The sequence below is a fragment of the Phragmites australis genome, chromosome 24 (genome assembly GCF_958298935.1).
Source record: "Phragmites australis chromosome 24, lpPhrAust1.1, whole genome shotgun sequence".
NCBI classification, from domain to species: Eukaryota; Viridiplantae; Streptophyta; class Magnoliopsida; order Poales; family Poaceae; genus Phragmites; species Phragmites australis.
In genome coordinates, this window is record NC_084944.1 from 1,100,061 (window position 1) to 1,127,696 (window position 27,636).

General features: G+C 43.2%; 1 protein-coding gene and 1 long non-coding RNA gene across 2 annotated transcripts; both read left to right on the plus strand.

The window, feature by feature from the left end:
- The first annotated feature begins 664 nt into the window (after positions 1 to 664).
- LOC133907133 (uncharacterized) lies at positions 665 to 27,485 on the plus strand. The gene is made up of 3 exons (XR_009907940.1): positions 665 to 838; positions 26,712 to 26,819; positions 27,414 to 27,485. It is a non-coding gene; the product is annotated as an uncharacterized LOC133907133 (long non-coding RNA).
- On the plus strand, positions 7,589 to 9,581 carry LOC133907632 (phospholipase A1-Ibeta2, chloroplastic-like). The gene has a single exon (XM_062349702.1). The coding sequence runs from the start codon at positions 7,685 to 7,687 to the stop codon at positions 9,215 to 9,217; it is 1,533 nt and encodes a 510-aa protein (XP_062205686.1). The 5' UTR covers positions 7,589 to 7,684; the 3' UTR covers positions 9,218 to 9,581.
- Positions 27,486 to 27,636: the final 151 nt, after the last annotated feature.

Here is a 27,636-nt window from a genome sequence, read left to right on the forward strand (position 1 = left end):
GTGGGCACGTCTCCGATCGGACATGTTTATCCGACCACGCCGCGAGTTCGGCTTCAATCCGTGCGTCCCATGCAACCTACAGCCAACGTCGTCGTCTCGTCGCCCTCAGCAGTAAAAATCATGTCGTCGTCTGCGGTGCTCCGATCCGTCCGCCGCGCGCTCCGGCGGCCTTCCTTCCTGCGCGTCCTCGTCGCTAACGAGCAGCGGTTCTTGCACCGGTCGCCGATGCCGAGGTAGTTCTCCTCTTGCCGCCGTGTCGTGCGTCCTCTCCAGCTTCTTTACTGATCGTTCTTCTTTACTGATTGATCCGGAGATAACTCTTAGGATATATTTGGTTGATTGATTGGATAAGTATGGATAGGAGATGGCCATTTAATTTTTAAAAGTGTTTGGTCGGAGGGATAGGTGGATAGGGTAGCTAGTTTTGGAGTATATACTTCAAAGATGTTGGATGAGTAGAGCCGGGGAAAACGGCCGGATGAAGCGATCCCACTCACGCTTTGTCCCTCATGTGACTCACGCGTTGTTTGTAGTCACCGTTTCACGGAGCAGTAGCGGCGCAAGGCGACTGCCTCCGACCACCTGTCCGACCCGGCGCCCCCTCCTTCGACTCGCGCTCCTACCTCTGACCCGACGTCACTGCCTGCGGATCGGCGCCACTGCAACCTAAAGCCCCGTCCTGTGGACCAACGCCCCCTGTGAGCTGCCCGCGCCCATCCTCCGGCTGCTCCCCTGTCGTCCTCCGGCTGCCCATCCTCGAAGCCGGCGCCCCATCCTCCGACCCGAGCAAATTGGCATGCAAACAGATCCTGGAGGCCGTGCAAATCCAAAAACTCAGGTACGTCCTTCCTACTCTGTGTATGTGTTCGATGCAAGATTTTTTTTATCCAGTTTGGACATGGCCAATGTGTTACACAGAGCTTGAATATGGCAAATGTGTATGTGTTGGCTAGTGCTCTGTGTATGTGTTGGATGCAAGTTTTTTGATCCAATTTGGTGCTAGCTTTTGACTAATACGTTACACAAAACTTGAGCATGGCCAATGTGTATGGGTTGGCTAGAGCTCTGTGTATGTGTTTGCCTTTATCATTTCACCATTGGCCAGCTGACAAGAGCTTGAACATGTATAGTTTGTGTTTTGTGCTTATTGTTACTAATTCACCATTGGCCAACAAATGAAAACTCACTAGAAAAATATGTAGGTAGACAGATCAAAGTCTCATATTTGTGATGTGTGTTTTATTGTGGTATTATAGATATGGGACATTCAAATGCAATACTCTACACAATAGAGTTCCAGAAAAGAGGACTCCCACATGCCTACATATTGGTATTCCAAAGACAAAAGCAAATGCCATGATCCATCAAACATGGATGATATATTATGTGCCAAAATCCCAAAAAAGAAAGAGGATCCAAAAGCATATGAAGATGTTGAGAATTACATGATGCATGACCCATGTGGAGAGGCAAACCCAAAATCTCCTTCCAAAAAGATTCAACTCCGAGACTACAATCGATGAAGATGGTTTTCCAATATACAAGACATAAGATAATAGGAGAGACATCAAAAAGGGAAATACAATATTAGACAACATATTTATTGTCCCCTACAACTGGGATCTTTTGGTCAAGTTTTAAGCTCATATAAATATCAAGTGGCGCAACATGTCTAGACCAATCAAATACCTTTTCAAGTACATTCACAAAGGTGAAGACTATGTAGTATGACTAATAAAGGAAAAATGACGAATCAAGCAACGAATTGACGAGATCAAAAAAATACATATACATATCAACAACGGAAGCATGTTGGTGGCTATTCCAATTTGAACTAAGCTATCAAGATCCATCCGTTGAGAGGCTAAATTTTCATTTAGAGAAGGAGCAGCAAGTTATTTTTCCAAATTCGACTGATATTGATAAGATACTGACAAGGGGAGCATCTCAAGAGGACATCTTTAGTCATGAAGTATATTTCACATACCTATCAATAAGCTTCCAAGTTTCCGGTATATCTAAATTTATATATAATCTTGTGCCATTATCTGACTTCAAAAATAGCATAGCTATTTCAAAATATATCAATATGTTAGTTTATGTAAAATTTAAAATATGATAATACATTATTAAAAAATGAAATTACCTTGAATTCCATCCGCCATTGTTGATGTAACTATTAGAATAGTTTGCTTCCCAATACAATCTTCACACAAAGAAACAACTAAATCTCCCCATAATATTATCCTAACTTTATGATCCCTGAAATTTTTGTGCCATAGTATACATACAAATTTAAATCCAAATTGCAAAAAAAAAAATCACATCATTTCCAATAAAACAATTTAAAACAAACCAACATGCTTACTTTGCTATCAAAAGTTCAATCTCACAAATGTCCCTTTGTCGCGGATTGGTGGTATTTTTCATTATCATTCTAGTTTCTATTTTCTTTATCTTTTTGAGTAATGCAATAACATCTGTAGATTTAGTTCATAGTAATTACATTAAAAATACTGAATAAAATATATAAAAATTATAATATATAAGATATAATAGTAAACTTACCTAAGTATTGCTTATCATTGTTTCTCCATTCTAGCAGTGTATCTCTAGAGGCAAACTAAAAGTAATAGTTATGAAACTTATTTGACTGCACTTCCACTTCCTTGACATCTGTATTGTAAATAAATACTATTTTGAGGGAATTCTTAACTGGATGATACCTAGTATCTTCTTGGACTTTGAAATTGCTAAATGCATAGATAGAACCCTCGTTTATCTTTGGTTTATAGGTGTCAATCAGATTCTTTCATAAAGTAGCATGAATCGTTTCACCTTATCAAAGAAAATATAATTTCACAGTCAAAAGTAAAATTAATAGCTTAAGGAAAACAACATGTTTAGGTGTCTTAAGAATTAAGGGGTACAGTAATACTTATTCATCTATAAGAATCGTATCTAAACTCATAAGTTCCTTAGTTGCAAAATTTATTGACTCCCACATTCTCTACCATTCTCAGTAGTTAGCAAAATTCTTTCATGTTCAAATAAAGAAATTGTTCTGTTGCAAAATTGAATTTCAAAATGCATTTGTAATAGTACAAATAAACTTTTGCATGTGTAATAGTACAAATAAACTTTTGCATTATATGTTAACACCTGACCCCTGACTCTAAGAGAATGGATGGAGATGAATTAAAAAAGAATGTTGATGCTCAAGAGATCAATCAAAGAAACTTCATGAGCTAATGGGATTTCAGGTAACGACTATACAATAGTTTTTTAACTTGATTGTGCAAATGTTTGGTAACCTTGGTATTACATAATAATTGACCAGTATTCTATGTTATTCTGCAAAAAATTGTTGTAACTTGGTGTTTTCTTGGCATCTATTTGTATTATTTTGTTGGACGTGCTATAAGGGGTCAATCATTTGTACATGTATTTGCACATGTGAGAGTTCATGCTGACAGTAGGATATCTGCTATAATTTTTTAAGCTCTCCATTGTTCTATTAGTGAATTTGGAAGAATATATAAAATATAGTTTGTAGGCTTTAGGTCAATTGAACATCATACCAACCAACTCTATACTTAACAATACACAATGTTCGGCTGTGGGTTCTAGAAATTGACAGGAACGTTAGGCGAGTTAGTTGAACTCATTCTGTTAATTTATCCAGAGGACTATACAGTGTTGTTGATTTCCTGCAAACAAAATTCATGTGTAATGCCAAAATTAAACTGCCAGCATGTTAGTTAGAGACAGTAATCTTGGCCAATTTTTTTATATTATTGTTTTGCTATAGCAGTGCTTTAAAGCATGCACAACACGCTAAGTAGTTCCTATTTATTTCTTATATATCCTGCTCAATTTTTTATGTTATTATTTTGTTTTATCATTTAATAATAAATTGTTAAGGTTAGTACTAATTCCAGTACTAATTTCTATTAAGGCAATAAACTTACCAATGTAAGTGTACAGATTACACATCAATCAGATGCTAACGAAACAATCTGATGCTTGAAAACCACCCAAAAACCGCTAGACCACTGCAGCCAGATGTTGGTGGTGCAGCCAAGATAATCCTGACGAAGAACTTCAACGAAGGTAAGATTAAAATAACCCTTCAATAAAAACAAAAACAAATTGACATATTCTTCCGCCATGAATTACCAATGTAGGTCGACGTAAATGACGAAAACCCGGCAAGAAAGCCAAACTGACACAATCTTCCACGATGCACAAGCATCAGCATAATTAAGATGGTCTTATCATCAACAGAAACCAGCAGCAATTTGGAATCTTACTAGGCAACTAAGAGTCACTCGACACTAAGTGCTATTGCAATGCCGAGTCAAACTAAGAATCCACAAGCATGAATCATTATTTTTCTTGTAAAGCATTTTTCACTGGCAAATACTAACCCGAATGCCACCATCTTCACCAAATTTCTCATGGATCACTAGGAAGACAATATCAACAGTTGCAGCAAGATGCTCTGCGAAGTCAGATAGCGAGTGATCGAAATTCTTGGGCAAGACTGCAGAACTGAAACTTAAAATTGAACATTTTCAAATGAAAAAAAAATACTAAGAGAAACAATCCTAGCAAGAGGTTACCTTTCATGTTTGAAATCAAAATCTGAATGTGTGTTGGAATAGAGTTTCGGGGTAAAACCATCAATATTGTGAGTATATGACCTATCACTGCTCAGCCTTGTCTCACAATATGAACTGCATAGCATCGTACAATTAATTTTTTAGCAGGTAAAAGATGGATGTTGATCAACTAAAAACAAAAATATCTTCATCTGCAGATTTACTGATTTAAAAGAACACATACATAAACCTCAGGTTGTGTTAGGCAATAAGCGCTTCCATCTTGGTTAGCTTACATCACATGGCAAGATCCTGACCCCATCTGATGCAAGAGCCAAAACAACAGGAATACGAGACATGAGGATTGAGAAGGAATCCAATATCTGGTGGGCGTGAAACCAGGATCAAAAGGCAAGAGTTCCTAGTGACGATGCTACAACAAAGAGGATCGAGCGATGAGGATCAACAACTAATTACAGAGCATCACAGAGTTCGCTCCTAGCTAGATCTATAGAGACCACGGCATAACTCATGCATCGGGACCGCTGGAGGATAAAGGGGATCCAAATTATAGATTGAAATGTATCGCACCTGCTGCAAGGCTCGCCACCCCTCACAGTCCGAAGAGGCTCTGTGTTTATCGGCCTCGGTTGTGCGACCGTAAATGCTGGCTTCCTCGATGTCGTCTGCCGTTTCATGAGATGAATCTGGCGGTGAAGGAACTGATCTGGATGCGGTCGAGAAGAAGGAAATGAATGGGATCGGGAGGACTAGAGGAGACGAATGGGATCAGGAGGACTGGAGGATCGTGATCTCGTGCGTGATCTGGCGGCACACTGAGCCATCGTGGTTGCCGTAGATATGGAAGACCACCTACGACTCACAGTATTCCAAGATTCGATGGTGGCGATCAGAGAAAGGAGCGGCAGTCGTGGCGGCAACCGTGCTTAGGGCAGACGAGGATGCAGGAGGGCAGCAGCGGGTGGGGGAGGACGCAGGCAAATCGATACGTGGGACAACGCGGTTGAAGGAGCGGGGCCACGACCCAGACCCAGGTGGAAGAGGTTCGTGGGTGTGGGAGGGCATACGAAAATACTCAGGCGGACGAAGAGTGTGGGTAGACAAAAATTGTTGGATGGACGTAGAGAAGGCGACTGACATGTCAGGAGCAAGGCATTCAGGGTGGGTGTGAGATTCAAGTTAGACGTGGGACTCATTACCTACTTTTTAAGTAGGAGAGATATGTATGCGATATTTCTTTTGCCAAACAAAAAAGAAGAGCAGAAAATCTCAGTTTCTAGTATTTTTTTAAGATACTGGAATAACATTATCCCAGTCACAGTTTCCTGCATTATGTACACATGCATGGGGAAAAACAATCTTGTGACCAGAAATTTCAGCTTTACTCTGCCATGTTCAGGACGGCAGCTAGCCAACATCGCCTACCCTTGTTTAATGGCATATGTGTCCTGCAACCCTTTTCGGCTGCATGGAGTCATGGGCACGATGAACAACGCAATCGCCAGACTCTGAACACCGAGCTACTAGCCTACTACCAATGAAAAAGACAGTGTTGCTTTTGGATGTTAGTTCACTGAAACTGCACTCAAATTGAAGGGACTGGGGACCCCAAAAGTCCAACTTGTGTCCCGAAATGAAATGCAATTTAAGCACGCTCTGAAACGTGCTTATTGATCAGTCAGTCGCTAATGTGAAAAGCTTCACCGGAGCTCAGGGGAATTGCGGCTTGGCTTGGTTGGAGCAGTTTCCACTTTCTAAGCGTCACCAAACATGCATGCAATGCGTGCTAAAATACCTTACAACTTTCATCAACACGCAGAGCTTACATGAACGGTGAAATCAAGAGCTTGCATAAACGGTAGATCTTGCATCATCTAATTAAATTGAAAGATCACAGGGATAGAAAAGCTGCTTCTTTTTCTGAAGAGGAAGTTAAAGCTACATGTTGCGGAATCTGCATTATATATATATATATATATATATATATATATATATATAGATATAGATAGATAGATAGATAGATAGAGAGAAAAACTAGTTTGTACTCTCAAGAGTACATAGTTAATATGATATACTATATAAATAAATTGTATATATTTTTTTTATCATTATGAGTATACTTATATACTCATTCTAAGATACTCCAATATAAACTACATAAAAAATGGAAAAAAAAGTTCATCAATTTTATTAGATTTTGATAATACATTTGTATTTGTATATAAAATATAATACACTAAAAAAATATGTGCAACCACCTTAAAATACTATACATACCACTTGGATAATCTTATATACTCACGTGCTTCATATACATATTATTTATCAAATAAGATACTCCCTATGTAATAAGATACGTATGTAAGAGTATATAGTCTCAAAAATACCAAATATTTTTCATATATATAGAGAGAGTGAAAGTCCACACGTTCGAAAAGCTCTCTCGCAAGCCACGAACTCACACAGTCACACTGCTTAATTATATCCTCTACTCGACACCGAAAGAGCAGGACATGCACATCTAGCAGAATTGATCGTCTCTTCTTGGACTGAAGTAGAAGCAAAAACATTTCACTAGAAATCACTGCGTCATCAGCCTATCATAGTACCGCTACAACACTGCTCCATATGGTTTATTAAAAGCAGGTATGCATCGATCTGCAACAAAATTTACAGGTGATCATTAGTTCAACGTCAGTGGTGCACGACCTTTATCTGTAAACAAATTACAGGTAGAGTGAGAGATCAATAATCTCCATTAGCTCTGCTTTAATCCTTTTTTAATGAGCCTTCGAAGAGGGCACCACCGAGCAGCAAGGCCGACACAAATTTTTCAAATGCACAACGAGTACACTCGTGGACACATGATCCACATGTTGATGTTGAGCTGCCTTCTCATTCTCCCGCGCTGCGCTGCCTATAAGGCACCGCACTTCGCCAGCATGCGGTGCACACAGACACGGGCAACTACTGCTCTCTGGAGATCTCTCTCTCTCTCTTGGTTTGCTCTTGAGTCGCTAAACAGTCACACCATCATACATACGCGATAGCCACCGGCCATGTCCGCCGCGGTGACGGCGCCACCGTGCCACAGCCGGTCGTCCCCTCTCAAGCCCAACGCGAGGTCGACGCCAAGCGCCGGCAAGCCAGACGCTTTATCCACCAGAACGCACCTCGCCAACCTCGACCGCCTCCTCGTCCGGCCGCCGCCGCTCCCGTTCCCGCTCCAGCCCAAGAAACCGCTTGCCGAGGAGCCCGGCGACGGGGAGGCTACCCCCAACGACCGCAGTGGCCGCGGCGGGCTCCTCAACGCGCTGAACCTGTCCACGTTCCTGCCGTTCACCCGTAAGCCTGCCGTGGACGAGATGTCCCCGCGCAACCTGGCGCACCTGCAGCGCCTCCTCACGCTTTCGCCACGGCCGTCGCCCAAGGGCTCCATCGCTGGCGAGTGGTGGAGGTACCACGGCGAGGGCGGGTGGGAGGGCCTCCTCGACCCGCTCGATCAGAACCTGCGCCGCGAGATCCTCCGGTACGGCGACTTCGTGCAGGCCGCGTACACGGCGTTCCACTCCATGCCAGAGGCGGAGGTGGCGACCTCCCACGGTCAGCACCGCACGCTCGTGCTCCCGGACAGCTCGTACCGCCCGACGCGCAGCCTGTTTGCCTCGTCGTCGCTGTGCATCCCGCCGTGGGCGCAGCGGCGGTCGACGCCCAGGTGGCTCACGCAGCGCTCCAGCTTCGTCGGCTACGTCGCCGTCTGCGACAACGAGCGGGAGGTCCGGCGCATGGGCCGGCGCGACATCGTAATCGTCCTACGCGGCACTGCCACGTGCCCTGAGTGGGCCGAGAACCTCCGCACGGGCCTCGTCCCGCTCACCGCGGATGACGACGCGTCGGCGCCGAAGGTGGCCAAGGGATTCCTGAGCCTGTACAAGACGGCCGGTGACCACGTGCCCAGCCTCTCGGACGCCGTAGTGGAGGAGGTGAATCGTCTCTTCGAGGTCTACAAGGGTGAGGAGCTCAGCATCACGGTGGTCGGCCACAGCCTCGGCGCGTCTCTGGCCCTCCTCGCCGCCGACGAGCTCAGCGCGTGCCTCGCCGCCAACAAGGATCATCGGCCGCCGCCCATCTCCGTGATCTCCTTCGGCGGCCCGAAGACCGGCAACCGCGCGTTCGCGGATCGGCTGCAGCCCGAGCGCGGCGTCAACGTGCTGCGCGTGGTGAACGCGGGCGACGTGGTGACGCGCGTGCCGGCCCCGATCGCTCGGGAAGGGTACGTGCACGCGGGCGCGGAGCTGAGGCTGGACAGCCGCGACTCGCCGTGCCTGCGGCCCGACGCGGGCCCGGCGTGCTGCCACGACCTGGAGGCGTACCTGCACCTGCTCGACGGGTTCGCCGGCTCCGGTAGGCCGTTCCGCGCCGACGCGAGCCGCAGCGTGGCGCTGCTGCTCACGTACCAGCGGCCCAACGTGAAGCGCGCCTACGTGGAGCGCGCGAGGATGCTCGGGTTCGAGCCGGCCACGCCGAGGACCGCCACCGCCAACCCTGCCGTTGCCGACGGCCAGTACGGCTACTTGGCCAGTCCCACCTGATCCGACCCCTGATCTTCTCGCTCTGGACTGAGCTAACATGCATGCATGCTCCTGTGCTTTTGCTCAGAAATTCCATGCTCAAACTCGATCGAGGCTGTACCGAATCACTCTGTAAATCTGCCTCTGTACATTTGGCCATCACGCAGCATGCATGAATCGACGAACTGATCGCTTGCATTATCGTCCTTGTATTTGAGCTTATTAATGCAATGCTTAGGTGCTAATCGCATGATCTAAAAACAAAAGGAGACGAAATTATCGAGATGGTGGCTTATTATCAAGGTAGGTGTTGGAAAATCTGACGAGTGGGTCCGTTGTTAATAAAAATATATATGCTGGAACCTGTGAATAGCCCAGTTATTGTATACATTAGAGATGGCAAAGTAGACGGTCCGGCGCGGATCATTGAGGCATGGTCTGTTTAGGCCCGTTAACTAAATGGCCATGTCGTGCCAGTCCACGTACCGCGGCTTCAGTCCAGGCACGGTAGGTCTGATGACTTTTTTTGCCCGTCAGCTCGCGGAAAATTAGAAAAAATTACAAAACCTTACTTTCACTCGAAATCGAACACCCGACTTTCTACTTGGGAGCCAAACACACTACCATTACACCACATATCCTATATGGTATTAGATCTAAATAAATTATATAAAATACTATAAAATTTATGAACAGTAAAACGGGCCATGCTGTACCGGTCCGTCGTGCCCGACTCCAGCCCAGGCACGACCCAAGTCGTCGTGCCGTGCCTTGCCTGGGCCATGCCAATAGTATCGTACCTCGAGCCGGCTCATATTGCACAGCCCATGTCGGTGTATCAGGAACCAGGGGTCCCTGAGTCCCGAGACCGGGCCGACCATCCGCCACGCGTCACCATCCCGCGAGGTCCACCCTGCAAGATAAGAAGAAGCTAAGTCCCGGGAGAAGGTGCTCGGGGCCGCCGCCTCTGGTTCCCGAGCACCCCAGTTCCCCGATGATCCGCAGAGTCCAAGTACCGGGAAGGAAGTGCTCGGAAGGGTTCTCGCCTACCCCCGAGTACTGTAGTCCCCCGATGATCCAAACAGCCAAGTGCTCGGGAGAGAGTGCTCGGGGCTGCACGTGGCAGCCCCCGAGGACTCGGTTCCCCGAAGGTCTCCCCCAAGTGCTTGGGAGAGAGTGCTCGGGGCTGCACGTGGCAGCCCCCGAGGACTCGGTTCCCCGAAGGTCTCACCGGAGTGCTCGGGAGAGAGTGCTCGGGGCTGCACGTGGCAGCCCCCGAGGACTCGGTTCCCCGAAGGTCTCACCGGAGTGCTCGGGAGAGAGTGCTCGGGGCTGCACGTGGCAGCCCCCGAGGACTCGGTTCCCCGAAGGTCTCACCGGAGTGCTCGGGAGAGAGTGCTCGGGGCTGCACGTGGCAGCCCCCGAGGACTTGGTTCCCTGAAGGTTCGCGCAAGATCGTCCGACGACCCGAAGGGTCCTATCGTCGGGGTGTCAGCCAGTCAAAGGCCCAATGCCGCATTTAATAGGCACGTGCGGCCTGACATCCTGACATCCTGACATTCTCAGCTGCCCACGCCCTGGTGTCAGATCCTGCCATGCTCTGGCAGGGGGGCGTGGGTCCATTAAATGCACGGGTCCCGTCCCGTTTCACCCGGGTGCCTCGGGATAACGTTGCCAAAATCGAAGCGCTCCGCCTGCCACCCTGCCCTGGCAGAAGAACAAGACAGGGTGGGTGCACCGGGCACCTCTGTGGCTGCCCGGTGGGCCCTCTTAATGGCGCCGAAGGACATCCACAGTGGCGGGTGGTCGGATGCACGCCGTAATTTTCCACCGCCCCTGTCACTTTGCCAAGACGGAATGATGACGCCTTTCTCCGTGGCGCCTTGGCATTAGCACCCCCTCTTTCCCATTCTGGATAAGTCGAGGTCGGCGCGCCTATAAAAGGAAAGGATGGAGAACACATAAAGAGAGACCGAAAACAAGGAAAACAAGGCAAGAAAGCCCCGACAACCCTCAAGAAGCACCCGAAGTCCAGATCAAAAGGCGAAGAACATCACAAACAAGCTCAAGCCAAGCTAGAACACGAGAGCCTCAAGCTCTCTGTAGACAGCTCACCCCTGTAACCAGATACATCCTTGAAGAATTCCCTTCAAGGAGAGATATAACACTCGCACAGGAGTAGGGTGTTACGCCCCCGTGCGGCCCGAACCTGTCTAAACCCCGGTGCATCCATCTTTCTTACACTAGGTCGATCATCTCCCACCACCAGCCACTGCATTTATTTCCGTTCCCATTTATTTCCCAGACAAGCTCGTTCAGGATCATCCTCCCGGCCGAATCTTTAAAAAGGGGTCTCTCGAGATCCCTGCGACAGGAGTTCATCCTCCGACAGCCCATTTAAACATCTTTAGTATGCATGCTTGTAAATATACTCTCTAAATGGCGTGTCTTGGCTATAGGACAAGTTTATTCAACTTGCTCTGATGTATCCAATCATGCCACTTTCCCCATGTTGAGAGGCGATTTACCAGAGATCGACGATTCGAGGCCAATTTAGGCCCTTTCTCTTCTGTTTTCGGCTTGTCGGCGGTGTGGATTAGGGTGAGGGTCTTTTCTTGTTTCATAGTAGTAAGTTTTCGTAGGTTTAGCAGAGTAGCTTCTTAGTTCTAGGTAGGTTTAGGTGTTTGGTTTGTCCTTGGTAATGTAGGTGTCATGGATCTTTTGCTCTCTCTGGTTCTTCTCCGGTGAGGGTATTTTGGGTGTTGTTCTCTTCGGCGACAGTGCTATGATAGTCCCTTACGGTGTGGTTCCAGTGATGTTTTTGAGGTCTCTTGTGGCGGCTTCTTTGCACGAGAACTCTATTTACCTCACCGTTGGCAACCATAGAGTCGTTGGTCTTTTGTTCCTCCAAGCTACCTCCTAGGATGTCAACATCTATGGTGTCATCTCCGGCGGGAGTTGGGTGACGTATGTATATGGTTATGTGATGTGTGTATTAGGTTTTGCTTTTGCTGAGCATCGGTGTCGCTACTAGTGGTGCCAGCCTTATATGTGAAGGTTTTGGGTCTCCTTTCCATTCCTTTGGTGGGTTCTTGCTTCAGGCCGTATGCTTCTTTACAAGTGGTCACGAAGGGCGACGTAACCATCGATTCGCTTTCAGCGGTGTAGATCTGCTTCGGTGATGGTTCCAGAGTGCTGAGTGCTGCGTCGTTTTCAATGTTTGGAGTTGGTAGACAGTCTCAACGCGAGGGGCTCGCTTTACGGTCTCGACGCGTGCTGAGCAGTGGAGTTCGTCGGAGCTAAAGAAGATGCAAGAAGGATTCAGATGTGTTTTTACTTATTTTTCTTTGGTTCTACAGGGTTCTTTCTGTAATTCTAGGTCTTGGGATGTACTGTGCTCCAAATTAATATAATCTCTTACCCTTCGGGAAAAAAATCCAATCATGCCAAATGCGCCTAGAAAATAATTATCGAAGATATTGAACACATTGTGCTGATTAGGTGACGCGTGCACAAGCACTCCACAACAAACGGCAACAAATTTTGATTTTTTTTAATATTATATTTTTGTACGCAATTTTTAGAAATATTGCACAAATTTGGAAAATTATAGAAATATTACATTATCATGAGATGGTTTAGCGAAAATTAATTTTCGTGAGTTGGAATAACGAAATTTTTAATTTCACAGTTGTTTTAACAAAAAAATAAATTCGTGGTTTGAAACTGTGAAAAATATTTCGGATGAAAAGTACTGCTAGATTCTAATTTTTATCCTTCTCTTTTTCTTTATTTGGACAGCGGGGTTGTGATGCTCCAAAATTCACGAAACTTTTTTTTTACATCCTATAATACATGATGAATCATTTTAAAAGTATTCAACTCAATACTCCGTATAGGATTCAAAATAAAAAAAAACTCTAAATAGGGCTACTTTTAGAACTTCTAGTAATTTTTAAGGCCTAAAAAATTCCAAAAAATCCGAAAAATTCACTAATATTTCTCTCATGTGGCTTAATAATTTTTAAAATTATTTCCAACCCTAGGTTACTTGGTGAAAAAGTGAATTCCTTTGCAATGCTTCATTTATATGCATTTTTATCATTTCATGTGATATTCTCTTTTTAGTTCAATTTGAATTCAAACAAATTCAAACCTGAAAAAATTCATCTAAAATCTTATGGAATACATATAAATATGAATGTGCACAATTTGGGGTGTGACATCAAATAAAAAAAAGAAATATTGGCAATCGGACAAGTACTTGTAAAAAATTACATCAATTCAAATACATGTTGAAGAGATGTCAGTTAAGTTTCCCAACACAATGTAGAAAAAAGAATTCTACGAGTTCTTATATAGTGTGAAAGTCTCTCGATTAACTAAAGATGGCTACTTTATTGTGGATTCCAATGACTTATATGACCCTTCTCACCTTATGTCATGGATGTATCGTTATTACGGATCTTCACATTGTAAGTCTCTTAAAATTAAATATTCATTAATTAATATCACTAAATCTTGAATCTAACTATATTCTTATATGTAGATATTTCATAAAAAAAATGAGCACATCGGATTTCTTGACACTGAGGTCATTTCAATTTCGGTCAACCAACTTCATAGCGACTACACTGTGGACTATGTGGCCAAGGCAATGCAACAATATTCAAAATGGACTACATGTTGGGTGCCCACAACACCGGTGGCTATTAGATTTTACTAGTCATTTTCCTCAAGTGGAACTTAGCGTGGTACCTCGACTTATCAAGATCAGTAGGACCAAAAGGTAAACCTGAAAAGCGTGATTACAGTGCTGTAAAAGGACTTCTCGATGTGTAAGTTTTATCTGGTTTAGTTTACATATTTAACTTTTCTAACATTCAAATATTCCCTAGTCGATCCCTCTTTATACAGGACTTTTGACAAATACATTTGAGTTGATCCTAATTACAATATGAAAGACGGCCGCAGACTGACACACAAGATCGGGTTCATGGTAAATGCTATCAAACAAATTACCAAATATTCTCTGTTGTTGTATTTTTTATTTTGATCTAAATGTAAATTTTCTTTTGCACAGTGCTACCAACAACTACCGGACAATGCATGTGGATTCTATATTACATAGAACATGTGCCTCACGATCCAAGGAAAGAATATCAAATCTCCCGATGTAAGTTTAATACAAGATTATTCATAACTAATTTTAGTAATTAGTTTAATTCCATGATAACATAATCTTAGTTACACGTCAAATTATACAGGATTATCAGACTTATTTTTTCGATGATGATGCACTCCTGGGATTCAAAAATGGATCCCCAAGTTCATGATATCTAAAGTCATCAGCCCAAATAACGAGTTGCACTATAGGATCCTTAGGTTGTTAGGTCTTATGTAATATGAATTGATTGGACTTTGTAACATTTTGTCACACCCTGATTTTCATATTTATCAAATTTCAAAAAATTTACCAAGATTAGATTATAGATTAAATAATTAGAATAGGAAATATCCTATTTTCTAAATTTAAATTCAAATTTGAATTAGGTTATGATTGTTTGAATGCATTCAAGCTGAAAATAGGCATTTAGGTTTTATTTTTTTTCTCTAGATATTATTTGAGCTCATTTAGATTTTATTTGAATTCTTCCGAGTTATATTTTATTTCCAAAATATCAAAATATTTTTATGAGTTCAAAATATTTTATTTGGCTTCTAAATGTTTTCAAAATATTGTTGGAATTTTTCTAGAATTTTTAGGCTTTTATTTGGATTTTGTTGTTTCCTTTCTTTCGTGGATATTCCAAAAACCTAAACCGAATCCCATTTAGACCCAGCCCATCTCTTCTATCTCTCCCTCCTGGGCCAAGCTTGAGCCACCCCTTTCCACCTCTCTTCTCTCTAGATCGGCCGAAACCAAACCTCAGCCCAAGCGAGCCCTTTTCTCTCCCTCCTCCACCTTCCACCTAGGCCCGGTCGCTCCAGCCCATTCCCATGCGTCAACCCGCCTTCTCCCTCTATGCCGCTCCCACACTGTGCGTTTGCTACAGCCGAACACGCCCCCACGCCATGCCGCCTTTGCATGCATCATAGCCACATGGGCCCTCGCTAGCCTTCGTCTCCAACCCGGACTCCTAGCCGAATCCGAGTTCACCGCACTGCCGCCGCTTCGGATCTGTTCGGAGATTTCAAGACCAAGATTTCGACAACACTGGGCAGTATTGAGTAAAAGGCAAGTGTCCTTGATCATCTTGAACATATGTTTTAAATGTTTTGTTTTACAAAATTGCATGCAATGTCTGTCAACTTGATGAGTAGTCAGTCAACTATGTTATGATTTTTCCTAGTTTTCCATTACATCCCTTGAAGCCTAGATGGTAGGTGATATGAGTCTTTTATGTAGAATTTCTTAGACATGTTGTCGGAATGTTGGAAAGTGTCATATACATGTTTAGTGGATATATGCAATGGTGATGATAAACTTGTTTTAGTAACATAGAAACCCTAGGACTTGAGCAAGGAGTTGGTTTGATAATAGTGGTTCATATGGTGGGCTTGTGGATACATTCCAAGCATAGATGTTGAATTTGGTTGGTTATTTCTCCCTGTCGGATAGTCTTTGCCCAAGTATTATATATAAGGACCGGTTTGTGGAGCGACAACACAAGAAATACTGTTCAAACACGAGACCGATATGGGTAAGACTTAGCATATCAATTAGACATCTGGCTGGCATTCGTTGAAGTATTAGAACCTAATTGATGGACTATACTTCACAGTGATCTCTTGACGACACACCACTAGCGTGTGTTAAGTGCCTTGCAAACACGGCAACATAAATATCCCGACTCGTGGCTGAAAATTAGACAACCTATGCAGAGTGTAAAACTGTTATAACAGTCGTGCCTACAGTTATAGAAGACTTGGATCCTCACATGATTAGATGGTTATGGTCATGACTATGGTATAATACATGTGGTACTAGTTGGTTATGGTTTATGGGATGGTTAACCTTGGATGGTTAGTTATCGGGTTGTTAGGTTATATTCACTTAATAATTGCTTAATATTTTTTAATTATATTACTATTTTCTTTACTTATATTTATGCAAATATACCATATGTTAGCCTATTATTGTTATAAGCCTGCATATTATTATTTTTCTGTACACTTGCTAAGCGCGTCATGTGCTCACGCTTGCTATTTTTCCTATCTCATACGACATGTGTGGTGTTGCTCAGTGAGTAGAGATGTTGAAGGTTATCAAGACAAGGTTGTCACGTTCTAGTTACGTGTCTCCCGATCGATTGCCTGCGGTATTGTTGGGTATCAGTGCTTTTGTTTTGCTGTAGATATCTTCATAGAAGATAATATATATCAAATTTTGTAAGAGTTAACGTTTATTCTATAAAAGTATTACTTTTGTTATTTCATCTGTGACGTCTCTACGTGTGTTGAACATCCTGAGCACACATAAGTCACATCTGATTTTATCCGTTAAAACCGGGTATGACACATTTACGATTCCATGATTAATTGATTGGAACTTTGTAGCCTTTGTGATTTTGTGATGATGTGAGTTCTTATATAATTGTGTTTGTCAACATGGATTTGGATGCATTGTTGTTATTTGTAGTGAGAATACGGCTGCCAAATCCTAGCTATGCTTCAAGATGCAGCTAGAAAATAGGATAATCCTACAGGGTAACTTATACATAAGTGACGAGTAAAGAATATTACTTATCACTTATGTGAATACATAGGTACCCGTCACTTATATCTTTCTCTTCAGCACATGAGACATATATCAGTGACGGGTCATAGTAATAACCCGTCAACTATGAGATCATAAGTGATGAGTCGTTACCCATCATTAATGACGACTCATTAATGATATGTTCGAAGTGACGGGTACGGGACCCATCACCTATAATGTTTATCATCCATCGTCGATGTTCATTTTTCACGTAGTGCCTCCGACCGGGTTTTCCCTCAACAGTGAACGGTCCTGTGAAATTATCTTTTGCAATTTCGAACTGCAAAATTTAAATTTTTGTTAAACCAAACTGTAAAAATATATATATTTATTATTTTAACTCGTGAAAATTGATTTTCGCTAAACCATCTCATGACAGTGTAATATTTTCGTATTTTTTTTGAATTTTTACAATATTTCTGAAAATTCCGTACAAAAATATAATATTAAAAAAATTGATTAGGTGACACGTGCACAGCACTCCACAACACACGCCTAGAAATTTTAGCATCGAAAGCATGCGCGCGTGTGTAAATTATGGACCTCAGCATTTGCACTGGTTTGTTCGAGCTACATATTGACTGAATTGCATAGACTGCTTTGTTCTAGCTGTATTGACTGAGCTTGTTCTGTATCCAGTCATGCCAAACGCATGCATAATCCACTCCACATGGAAAAATCTTTGATCAATTCAGTTTCAAAAAATAAATCATCTAAGACATGCACTAATAAACACGTTATGTATGTACAAGTAGTTGAGTGATATCATTCTCAGCGCTAAAGCTCACTTTGTTTTTGTGGGGACAAGCTAAGCTCACTCCGTCCTGGACAATGTAAATCGTGAGCAGCACAATTTAAACTTTTTGAATTCAGTCATGCGAAAGATCATCAGGAGTGTCCCATAAGAGTCGAGGAGGCAAAGTCTTCCTATATACATATTGCAGTATATACGAATTGAGCATAGCTGAGTTGATTAGAGTCTTTATGGTGAAAACTGTCTAACTGGGTTTGATTCTAGGTTTAGCATGGGTGCTTGCATATTTTCTTATGATTAAATTTCAAGAGAAATAGTATACACACACATAGGTATGTTTGGTGATCAAAGTGCACACCCATCCTACGTGAGGTTATGGACTTGTACTCTTGCAGTGGATAGCCGGTGTGAAATGCATGGTTAACTAGCTTGAAAGAGGATTATACTGTACGCTACCACCGACTAAGAGCAAGGTTTACAAATTCATTTGACATCGAAAACTGGAGGTTAGCGATCTTTTGAAACCAATCTTTTTAGTCTTGTTACATGATCCACAAAATTACATTAAAATCATGAAACCAATCTTTTTAGTCTTCTATCTCCTAAAAATACATTAAATCATGAAATAGTTATTGAACATGATTGAGTAAATGTGTTGCAACTAGATTAATTTATCACTAACCCATCACACCCACAAAATTAGTGAAATCACTTTTATTAGTTTACTTAAACAATGCTTTGTGTATAAAAAATAATGGTGGACATGACAAAATTAATTACAGTGTTTCTTCTTAACATGTTCACTTAAGTTTGTGAACTTTGTAAAAATTATGAAGAAATTAATAAACTTTAAATGAAGTGAAACTAATTTTATAGATTCTCTTAAGGTACAACTTACACAAAAAAAAATATGTATTTACATGTTAATATTTTACTTAACTTGAATCCTACTAAATAAGCTGCACGCTTTTTAAAACATGCCTTTTCTTTTCTTTTTTTCTAAACTTTCTCTCCATAAAATATGATGCAAAGGATATTATTTTTATAAAAAAAACTTACAGAAGACTTTAGAATTGTCCCTAGTATTTTTAGAATTTTTTGTGATATTTTTATTGTTTTAAAATTTTTAATTTAAATTATAAAACCAATTAAATTCAGAATTCGGTGTGCACCGACCGGTTTTCGCGATATTCTATCGGTTTTCAACGAATTTTCAAACCCTGACTACCAGTCGACGACTCATGCGCGCGTGCGTGTGGTCCGCATGCAGACAGCACAACCACGTCGCAACTCGCAACATGCAAATTCGGCTCGCACTCAACGTGCGCTTAATTCTTTTTTCGTGTAAAAGTGCACATGCCCGTACGCACGAAAAGTCAGCGGAGAAGGAAAAAGAAAGCAAACACTAGATGGACATAAACGCACGCTAGCCTGATCAAACAAATGACTGTAGCAAGTACTGTTTTTTGGGTTATCACAATCTCTTCGTCGCAATGAGGATCACATTTGAGCAACTTCGGCGGCTCGCCAACCAGCTCCTTATGATATATAATGATTCAGTGAAAAATATCGTTCAATCAGCTCTCTACTCCCCTTACTACCACCTGGGCCTCGTCATCTTCTTCTATCCGCTCGCTACTTTCGTCCATGCAAACGCGCTCACCATCTCTGGAACGGACGCTGACATGTGGCCCCGCACTGCAAACAGTACCGACAACTTCAATTTTCTTTTATATCTTTTTTTTTCGAAACAGTGGTCTTCTGTTGCTCTAAAAATTCTAGAATTTTTTATGTGTTCTATAATCCATATGAAAACTATTTTAATTGGATTCACTAAAAATCTTGTGCAGAATTTAAACTAAAAATCTCTAAAATGGCTACTTTTATAACTTCTACCAATTGTTACGGCCTCAAATAAATTCCCAAAATCTGGAAAAATTCACGAATATTCTTCCTATATGATGGATTAATTTCTAAAATTATTTTCAATCCTATGTTATATGGTGAAAAAGTGAGTTCATTTGAAATACTCTATTTATATGTATTTTTTATCATTTCACATGATATTCTTCTTTTAATTTAATTTGAATTCAAACATATACAAATTTACCCGTTGAAAATATAACTGTTACAGATATTTTTTATTTATAGGATATTAATAAAATATAGGTGAGAAAAATTTAGAAAGTAAGATTTTAAAAGTCAGATGGAGTGTATAGAGAAATAAAAAAAAGAATTTTTTAAAGTGACTCGATGTAGAGATATAGGAAAGAAGATTTAGAAAATCAGTTGGAGATGTTCTTGCATGGTAGGTGTCTAAAATGTATCTGACTAGCTTGGCTGTTTTGCTTTTCGAAATCGGGGGTTCGTGCCTTGTATCTAAAAATACAGATCGGTGTCACCTGAAAACAAAGCATCGAGCAAAGACACGCTACTCTGAATGACAAAGGGAAAAGGAAGTCTACACCTTTAAAAAATGTGACAATGATTCGTTGATTGCTACAGCTTTGAGGTGTCCCTGTGGATCAATGACGAGATGCATATAAAGCATGTTTATTTCCCTTTTCGGGGGAAAAACAGAGCATCTTTCTTCGGTACCTAAGGACCATGGCGTATGCACACGACATTGACATTCTCGCACATCTATTAGGTGTTCTTTTAGAATTTGTATTATGTGTTGTACGTGCATACATGCATCACTGAGTCTGGCTAGAAGCCAAATAGACGTCGCTCCGGCTCTTTTATCCTCTTCGCTTTCTGGATTTCAACTTCATACGTGCCCAACATGCCGTCACACATAGAACAATCCCTCGAGGTGGTTATATTCCTACCCACTAGACATTAAGTCTTGGATTTGCTCTTATACATCTCGTTAAGATAGAATTTTCTTTTAATTATAGGTGAGTACTTATCGACAACGATATGTTTATGATGATTTTATCAATCTTTAAGTTATATATCTTCGATTTTTAGTAGATGATATGTAAATATGTATATATGATAGTGTGAATATATATATTCCTATATGTGGGTGTTGTACTCGAGTTTCTAAAAATGCATGACTTGTTGATGTTTACGGATGGCCCGATGGGCTTCGGCAAGCGCTACTTCTGTGATATGATTGGGCTGGTATACAGTTTATAAGGCTCAACACGAAGCAGCCCCTGGTTGGTGGATCATTTTCTGGCCCAGCTATGCTACCTGCCCGGTCGGTGGATCATTCTGCTACTTGTAAATTTCGTAAAATTACACTATAATTATCAAAACTATCACAAAACTACACTTTTAAAAAGCTAATTCACATAACTACACTTTTTATATCCTTTTGTATCACAAAAGTACACATATTTTGTAAAAACTATCAAAAACTACAATTTGATGTGACATTATCGAAGAACTACACTATTTTTGCTCAACGGTATCATAGAGCTACACTCCTGTTTCACAAATCCATTTTGAGAGCTAGGCCACACCTGGCATACTCAGTGGTGCGTGATAGAGTCTGTTCGCTGATGTGACTTCTCTTACCACACAGGCTCTAGCAATACACGTAAGCAGGTCGATCTAGACTTGGTGAAGACGCACCTAGGAGTAGTTTGGGCAGCAAAATTGACGTCTGCCACGCTTCCGCATGGCACTTCTTGGATATATTTTAGTGTCCCAACACGTACTCCACGCCTGGGAGTAGTAATTCTCAGTCTTGCTCGTAGCTTTTGTATTATGCTTCTCCCTTGGCCACCACATCTTCCTGTCATCTCGTGTGTGTGCCTTGCGTGAAAATGGGCCACCACTGCAGCCTCTATGTGTTGCAAGAAAATGAGTCCTAGAGTACGTGTTGGGCTACTAAAAGATACCCAAGAAGTGATATACGGAAGTGCAAAGACAGATTTTGGTAGCGCGGCAATTTTGCCACCTAAACTGCTCCCAGACGCGTCTTCACCAAGTCCAGATCGACTTGCTTACGTGTATTGCTGGAGCCCGTGTGGCAAGAGATATCACGTCAGCGAACAGACTCTGTTACACGCCACTGAGTATGAAAGGTGAAGTCTAACTGTCATAATGGATCTAAGAAACGAGAGTGTAGCTCTGTGATGCCGTTGAGCAAAAACCATATAGCTCTTCGATAATGTCACATAAAAGTATAGTTTTCTTATTTTTCTTACAAAATATGTGTAGTTTTATGATACAAAAGGACAAAAAAGTGTAGTTCTAAGAAATCTCTTGTACTACTTAAAAAGTAGCTAACGAATTCGTTTGTCTGCCCCCTGTCCTTCGTTCGCCCCCGTTCCTTCGTCCGCTTGCAATCCAACACCCCCCATCCCCTAGATCCGAGAAAATCAGGATCCCCTGTCACCCTCTCTCACCTACAACCAACCCCATCCCAACCGCAATCCCCTTCCCTCCCTGTCGCTGCCCCTAAACCATAAACACAGCATGCACCCAGACACTGAGCCATCGGCCTAGGAAGCACCATGGTGGCGGCAGCAATGCAACATCAGAAGACCCGTTGGGGCGAGATCATGGAGGACAACGGCGGAGACCTCGACTTCCTCCTCTCGCAGCTACAACCCACAACACCACTCCCAAAACACAACCACGGTCACGGTCACTGTCACCGGCCACAGGACCTCCTCCTCAACCTCACGTTGAGCGGTGGCGGAGAGACGAGGAGCATGATCTACACGGGGATCGACACCTTCTACCCAACAATAGAGCAACTCCAGGACTCGATGTACTGCTGCGACGGTGTCGACGAGCCCACCTAGGTCATCTGGGAGCTCGTTGTCACGTCCCGAAATCCATAATTGTGTGTTTTAATCCTAAAACATGCAATTTCAGCTTCATGTTCCAGTTTGGGATCACTGGAGCACTTCACTTTGAGTCAATGAGGTGGGAGAAGGAAAAACTAAGAGAAATAAAGGAGCTGGAAGCAAGTCTGGACTTTCCTCTAGGTAAATGGGGCCCACTTGGGTGGAAAATATCTCTCTATAAGTGGGCAACAGCTCTCTCTCCCCTCAAACTTGCCCATACGTACTCCTAACCCACTCCACCAGATAAGGCTTTTTGAGGAAGCAAGTTGGAGTTGGTTGTCTCTCACTCTCTCTCTTAGGCTCCCTTTTTCCCCTTTTGGATCCCTACCTCTGGGAGCAAGATCAAGGTACGTATGTGGTACTCACGTGACCACCAGCTCAAGGACTACTCGTCCATCCAATTTATTTTCAGTTTCCCCGAAGGAATTCGAGCTGGTTCTGAACTTGTTTGGTGTTCTTTGGGAGAAGCAAGGAAGCAGCAGTTTTTCCTCTCTTCTCCAAGCCATTTTCCGTCGTTTCCTCCTTCAACTGGCGGTCACCAACCTCAGCAAAGGACCTTGGGTGAGTCTGCTAGACTCCCATGGCATGTATGCTCATTTTTGGTTGGATAGATCTTGAATCTGGAACTAGGGTTGCAAAGTTCTTAAAGTTCTGCAGTCTGGGAACAAATGAGGATTTATGTGGATTTGAGTTAGGAATCATGTTGCTAGGCGGTTGAGCAAAGTCTAGACCCTGTACACCCTTCTAGGCATTTTTACTTTTGATTTAGAGAGACTCCCAGGTTAGTTTAGCCTAGTTTTTCCCTTCGTAATGGCTGCTGTTCTGGAGCTGCGCGAGGCTGATTTTACTGTAGCGCCGAGTACTGTTCACCCGAGCACCTGGTACTGTTCACCCGAGGACTGGGGGGTACTGTTCACCCGAGCACCCCTGTACTGTTCACCCCGAGCACTCCGGAGCACCCCGGGTACTGTTCACCCCGAGGACCCCGGGTACTGTTCACCCCGAGCACTCCCCGAGCACCCCCGGGTACTGTTCACCCGAGCACCCGAGCACCCCCGGGTACTGTTCACCTCGAGCGCCCCCGGGTACTGTTTAACCCGGGTACCCGCGAGTACTGTTCATCCCGGGCACCCCGAGCACGGTTTATCAGGCTTTCCTGATAGTTGATAGCTTGTAAAATTCGTAGTTAATTCGTAGGGACTCCAAACTTTTTGAGACCACTTGGAAAATTCTGGTTTGGACAGTACGATCTTGGAATAATGTTGTCATGTATTGTGGAGCAAATTTTTCTTACATGGTCGCATTTCATACATGCTCATTACATTGCACGCGTTGCTTTCTGTAGTGAACGCCGATCCGTCGATCCCGGAGGCCGTGGGCGATCGTGAGGCGTCCCACCTTTCTGATCCAGGGCAGCAAGGCAAGCATCGTTCATATTGCACCGTGTCTACTTGAAAATTTAATATGTTATCTACGCTTATGTATACATTGCATGTGTCGGGTACTGAGTTGGGTAGAACCTATGCCGATGCATTATCCCATTTCGGTCACATGTCATGTGTTGTTCCTAGGAGCATAGTGGTGTCATCGAGGTCTAATTTTAGTTCGCTATGCTTAGTGGTACTTAAGCTTTCCGGTAGAAGTCGACGACGGCGTCCACCGTTGTCGCGAGCCTAGGATTTATTACTTGTTCACACTTATGGTTGTGTTGATGATGAGTCGGTTTGGTGAGTGGTGAGTTGAGACGAGGTGTGGGCGGTGTTAGGGGTGTCATCTGCTCACGAGGAGTCCTCAGGCAGTTCGGGGAGGGAACCCGGACACCGTAGACCGCTTGCACCGGTTAAGCACCGATCATCGGTGTAGTCGGCTTTAGCTCATACCTTACTCACCACATGCTGATATAATGGTAGGCGAGCTGATTACCTTCGCAGACGTGGTCATGTGGGCCTCGTCATAGACGGTGTGAGTCCGGTTTGAGTCCGGGCTTTTAGCGGTATTAGTTTGCTCGGGGAGTAGTTCTAATACCGCCTCGCCGAGCTATGGTTGATCCACATGGTTGGGCCTGGTTGGGAAAGGTTGTCACGGGTACCCCCTTGTGCGCATCTTAGCGGGTGGCACAAGCCGTATGGTCCCTGTGTCGTGTGGGTCCAGGAGTATCCCCCTGCAGGGTGTATAATCAGTTCGAACTGCCGCGCTCTCGGTCATGAGCATCGCTATCGCTTATCTCCACCGAGCGACCATGTTTTGGTCGTAGAGTTTCAATGTGGGTTGTGGCATGGTTGGATTGGGGTGGTTTGGTCGGTATGTGGTTGGTGGTTTGGTGGGAATGGTTTGCTTTTATACACTTGTTGTTCATATATCTGTTCTGATCAGTTGGTTGGCTGGGTTTGAGTCGGTGGTTGGTTAAGTCAGTTGCTTACACCTAGAGTCTAGGTTGCTTACTGCTTAATGAACTTAAACATGTCTTAATCCTTGCTACAGCTTTAAATGCATGATCCTTGGAGTCGAGAATATATATACTCATACTGTGTAAGACTTGCTAGTACCTTCGTACTAAGGGTGCTGCCCTTAAGTTGCTTTCAGGTTCGCAGGTCGGCGAAGAAGGGGCAGTGTTCGGCTACTTTGTGCCTGCCGATCAGGGTGGCGGGCAGGAGTAGCACCTTCTACTCCGAACTCCGGCGCTTTTGGTATGGAGCCTAAGGGCATACGGCTCCATACTCTTTTGTTGTATAGGTTTTTCTTCCGCTGCATTGTAGTTGTTGTTGTTCCTCTTTTGTTGTAAATTGTGGAAACAGTTGCTTGTTTAACAATGGTAATCCAGTTTAATTATTTGCTCTCTATTAAACTGTGTTGTGATATTTGAGTTGGAAGGCATGTGTTCCGATCCTGGGCACAAAACACGTGCCGGGACTACCGGAATGGTATTCTGGTTAATCGTCGAGGTTGTGATTATGAATAATGATCCTCCTGATGATTAATTAGAATACTATTTGGACGGTTCCTCACACTCGTCTGGGAGGCTGATGTCCTCCTCCGACAATATCCCCCATTCCACTCACGTTCTAGGTTTCCTTGTCTCTATCGTTGGTCGTTTAGGCCGCACCAAAGTCAAGATATTTCTTGCGTTCCTTGACTCGATGGCGAAGCCAGCAGAAGATGATGTGCACGAGGAAGGTCCTGCTCCCTTGGTTCTACTGCAAGGAGTCATTTGCTCGCTTCAGCGTCAAGGCAAGAAGCGTCTACTTTGTCTCAGTTGCTAGCTCTCTAAGATGATAGTTCCGGTTTGATCAGAGGGGATGAAGCAACTCATTTGGTTGTGCAATTTGTGTTTGCAGAGGGTTGTTGTGGCATGCATTTGGTTGGCAGAGAAATTGGAGGAGATCTCAAGGGAATTGGTGCAGGTTATCCAAGTGTTCCATAGGACGGAATGCAGGAGGGAGAGCATCCCGGTGCACCACTTGGATGCCTCCTCCATGGTTAGTGTGCTTGAGTGCTTCTAGCTAGAACTTGAGTTCATGATTTCTAATGATGGCTTGGGGAAAAATAAAGTTATACCTTTTGCTTGGACTCATGCATAAAAGCTACTGAACATGTGATAAATCAAGCACGGTGGCTACCCTGCTCGTGATGCTTGCCCTCACCATGTCATCCACCCGTAGCGCAGAAGAGGCGACGGCCATGGTGGACGGTGGACCAGTGGTGGGTGGCGTTCACGACGCGACGGAGGGGCGTGAGAACGACCTCCATCTCAACGAGCTCGCATGCTTTGCTGTCTCTGAGCACAACAAGAAGTCCGTAAGCCCCCTACCCCTTTGGTCCTCGTCCTCTATGTAAGGTCCAGCTGAATATGAGTTCTGCGGGTTGATTGTGCGGTGGCCACAGCTTTGATAGCAAATCCTCATATACTCCTACATAATAGCAGACTTATTTTAGTCAAATTTATCTCCTTGCAAAAAAAAATTGTTTGATTCCCAAAATTATGAAAATCTGCACAATTTTAGGGAGGCATGAGGTTAAGGTGTTACGGTAGAGGTCCAATTAGAGTTTCCAAATCCTAGATGCGATGGGTTACTGTTTGAGTTAGGGTTTTCTTCAGATGTTCAATCGATTAGTGGAAGAAAATTTTGCCCAACTTTATTTTATGGCTTGGTTTTATGAGTGATCTCCTCCACTTTGATTTGTTTGCAGGATAGCGAGGTACCACTTTTTGAGCATAGATGCCAACTGCAAATAGAAGTAGTTGTGATCCTTTTCAAAACTTGCAGATCACAATATTGCTCATTATATCTTGCTAAGGTGACTTTCAAGTTGTTTAGGAGCTCTATTTTTTTACACTGCAATGTGCAACAATACTTGATGAATCAGTGAATTTTATTCTAACATTTTGTCCCAGACTGGAATAAATCATTCACATGATACAAATAATTCTAGGTTGATGTCAATATTTCGCTCTATTAGATTACTTTACTCTTTCTTGCCATGTCTCAATCATCAAAAGATATAGATAATTTTCATAAATCTACAACTATTTTTAACTTTGTAACGCGAAACTATAACTTCTGAGATCTAATTTATAAAACTACAACTATATGTGCCATTTGTAACGCAAAACTATAATTTTTTAGTCTGATCCCACCCGTCAGCCACATATTTTCAGCATAATGGGAAAATAAGTAATGTGTGGCTGATGGGTGGGATCAGGCTAAAAAATTATAGTTTTGTGTTACGAAGAGCATAATTAGTTGTAGTTTTACGAAATAAGTCTCAGAAGTTGTAGTTTTGTATTACAAAGGTACAAATATTTGTAGGTTTGTGAAATTTACTCAAATATATATGAATGAATGTTGAACTAAGCTAAACTCTGCAACCAATTTATACTAATGAACACAGGGCTTTTCTTCTTCAGCCAAATTCTGGCACAAAAGCGTGGGGCAGCTGCAGCCAATGCAGAGAAATGGTGAGTGTCGGTGTATTTAGAACCAGGGGTCCCTAAGTCCCGAGGCCAGGCCGGCCATCCACCACATGTCACCACCCTGCAAGGTAGGTAGAAGCTAAGTCCCGGGAGAAGGTGCTCGGGGTCGCCGCTTCTGGTTCCCGAGCACCCTAGTTCCCC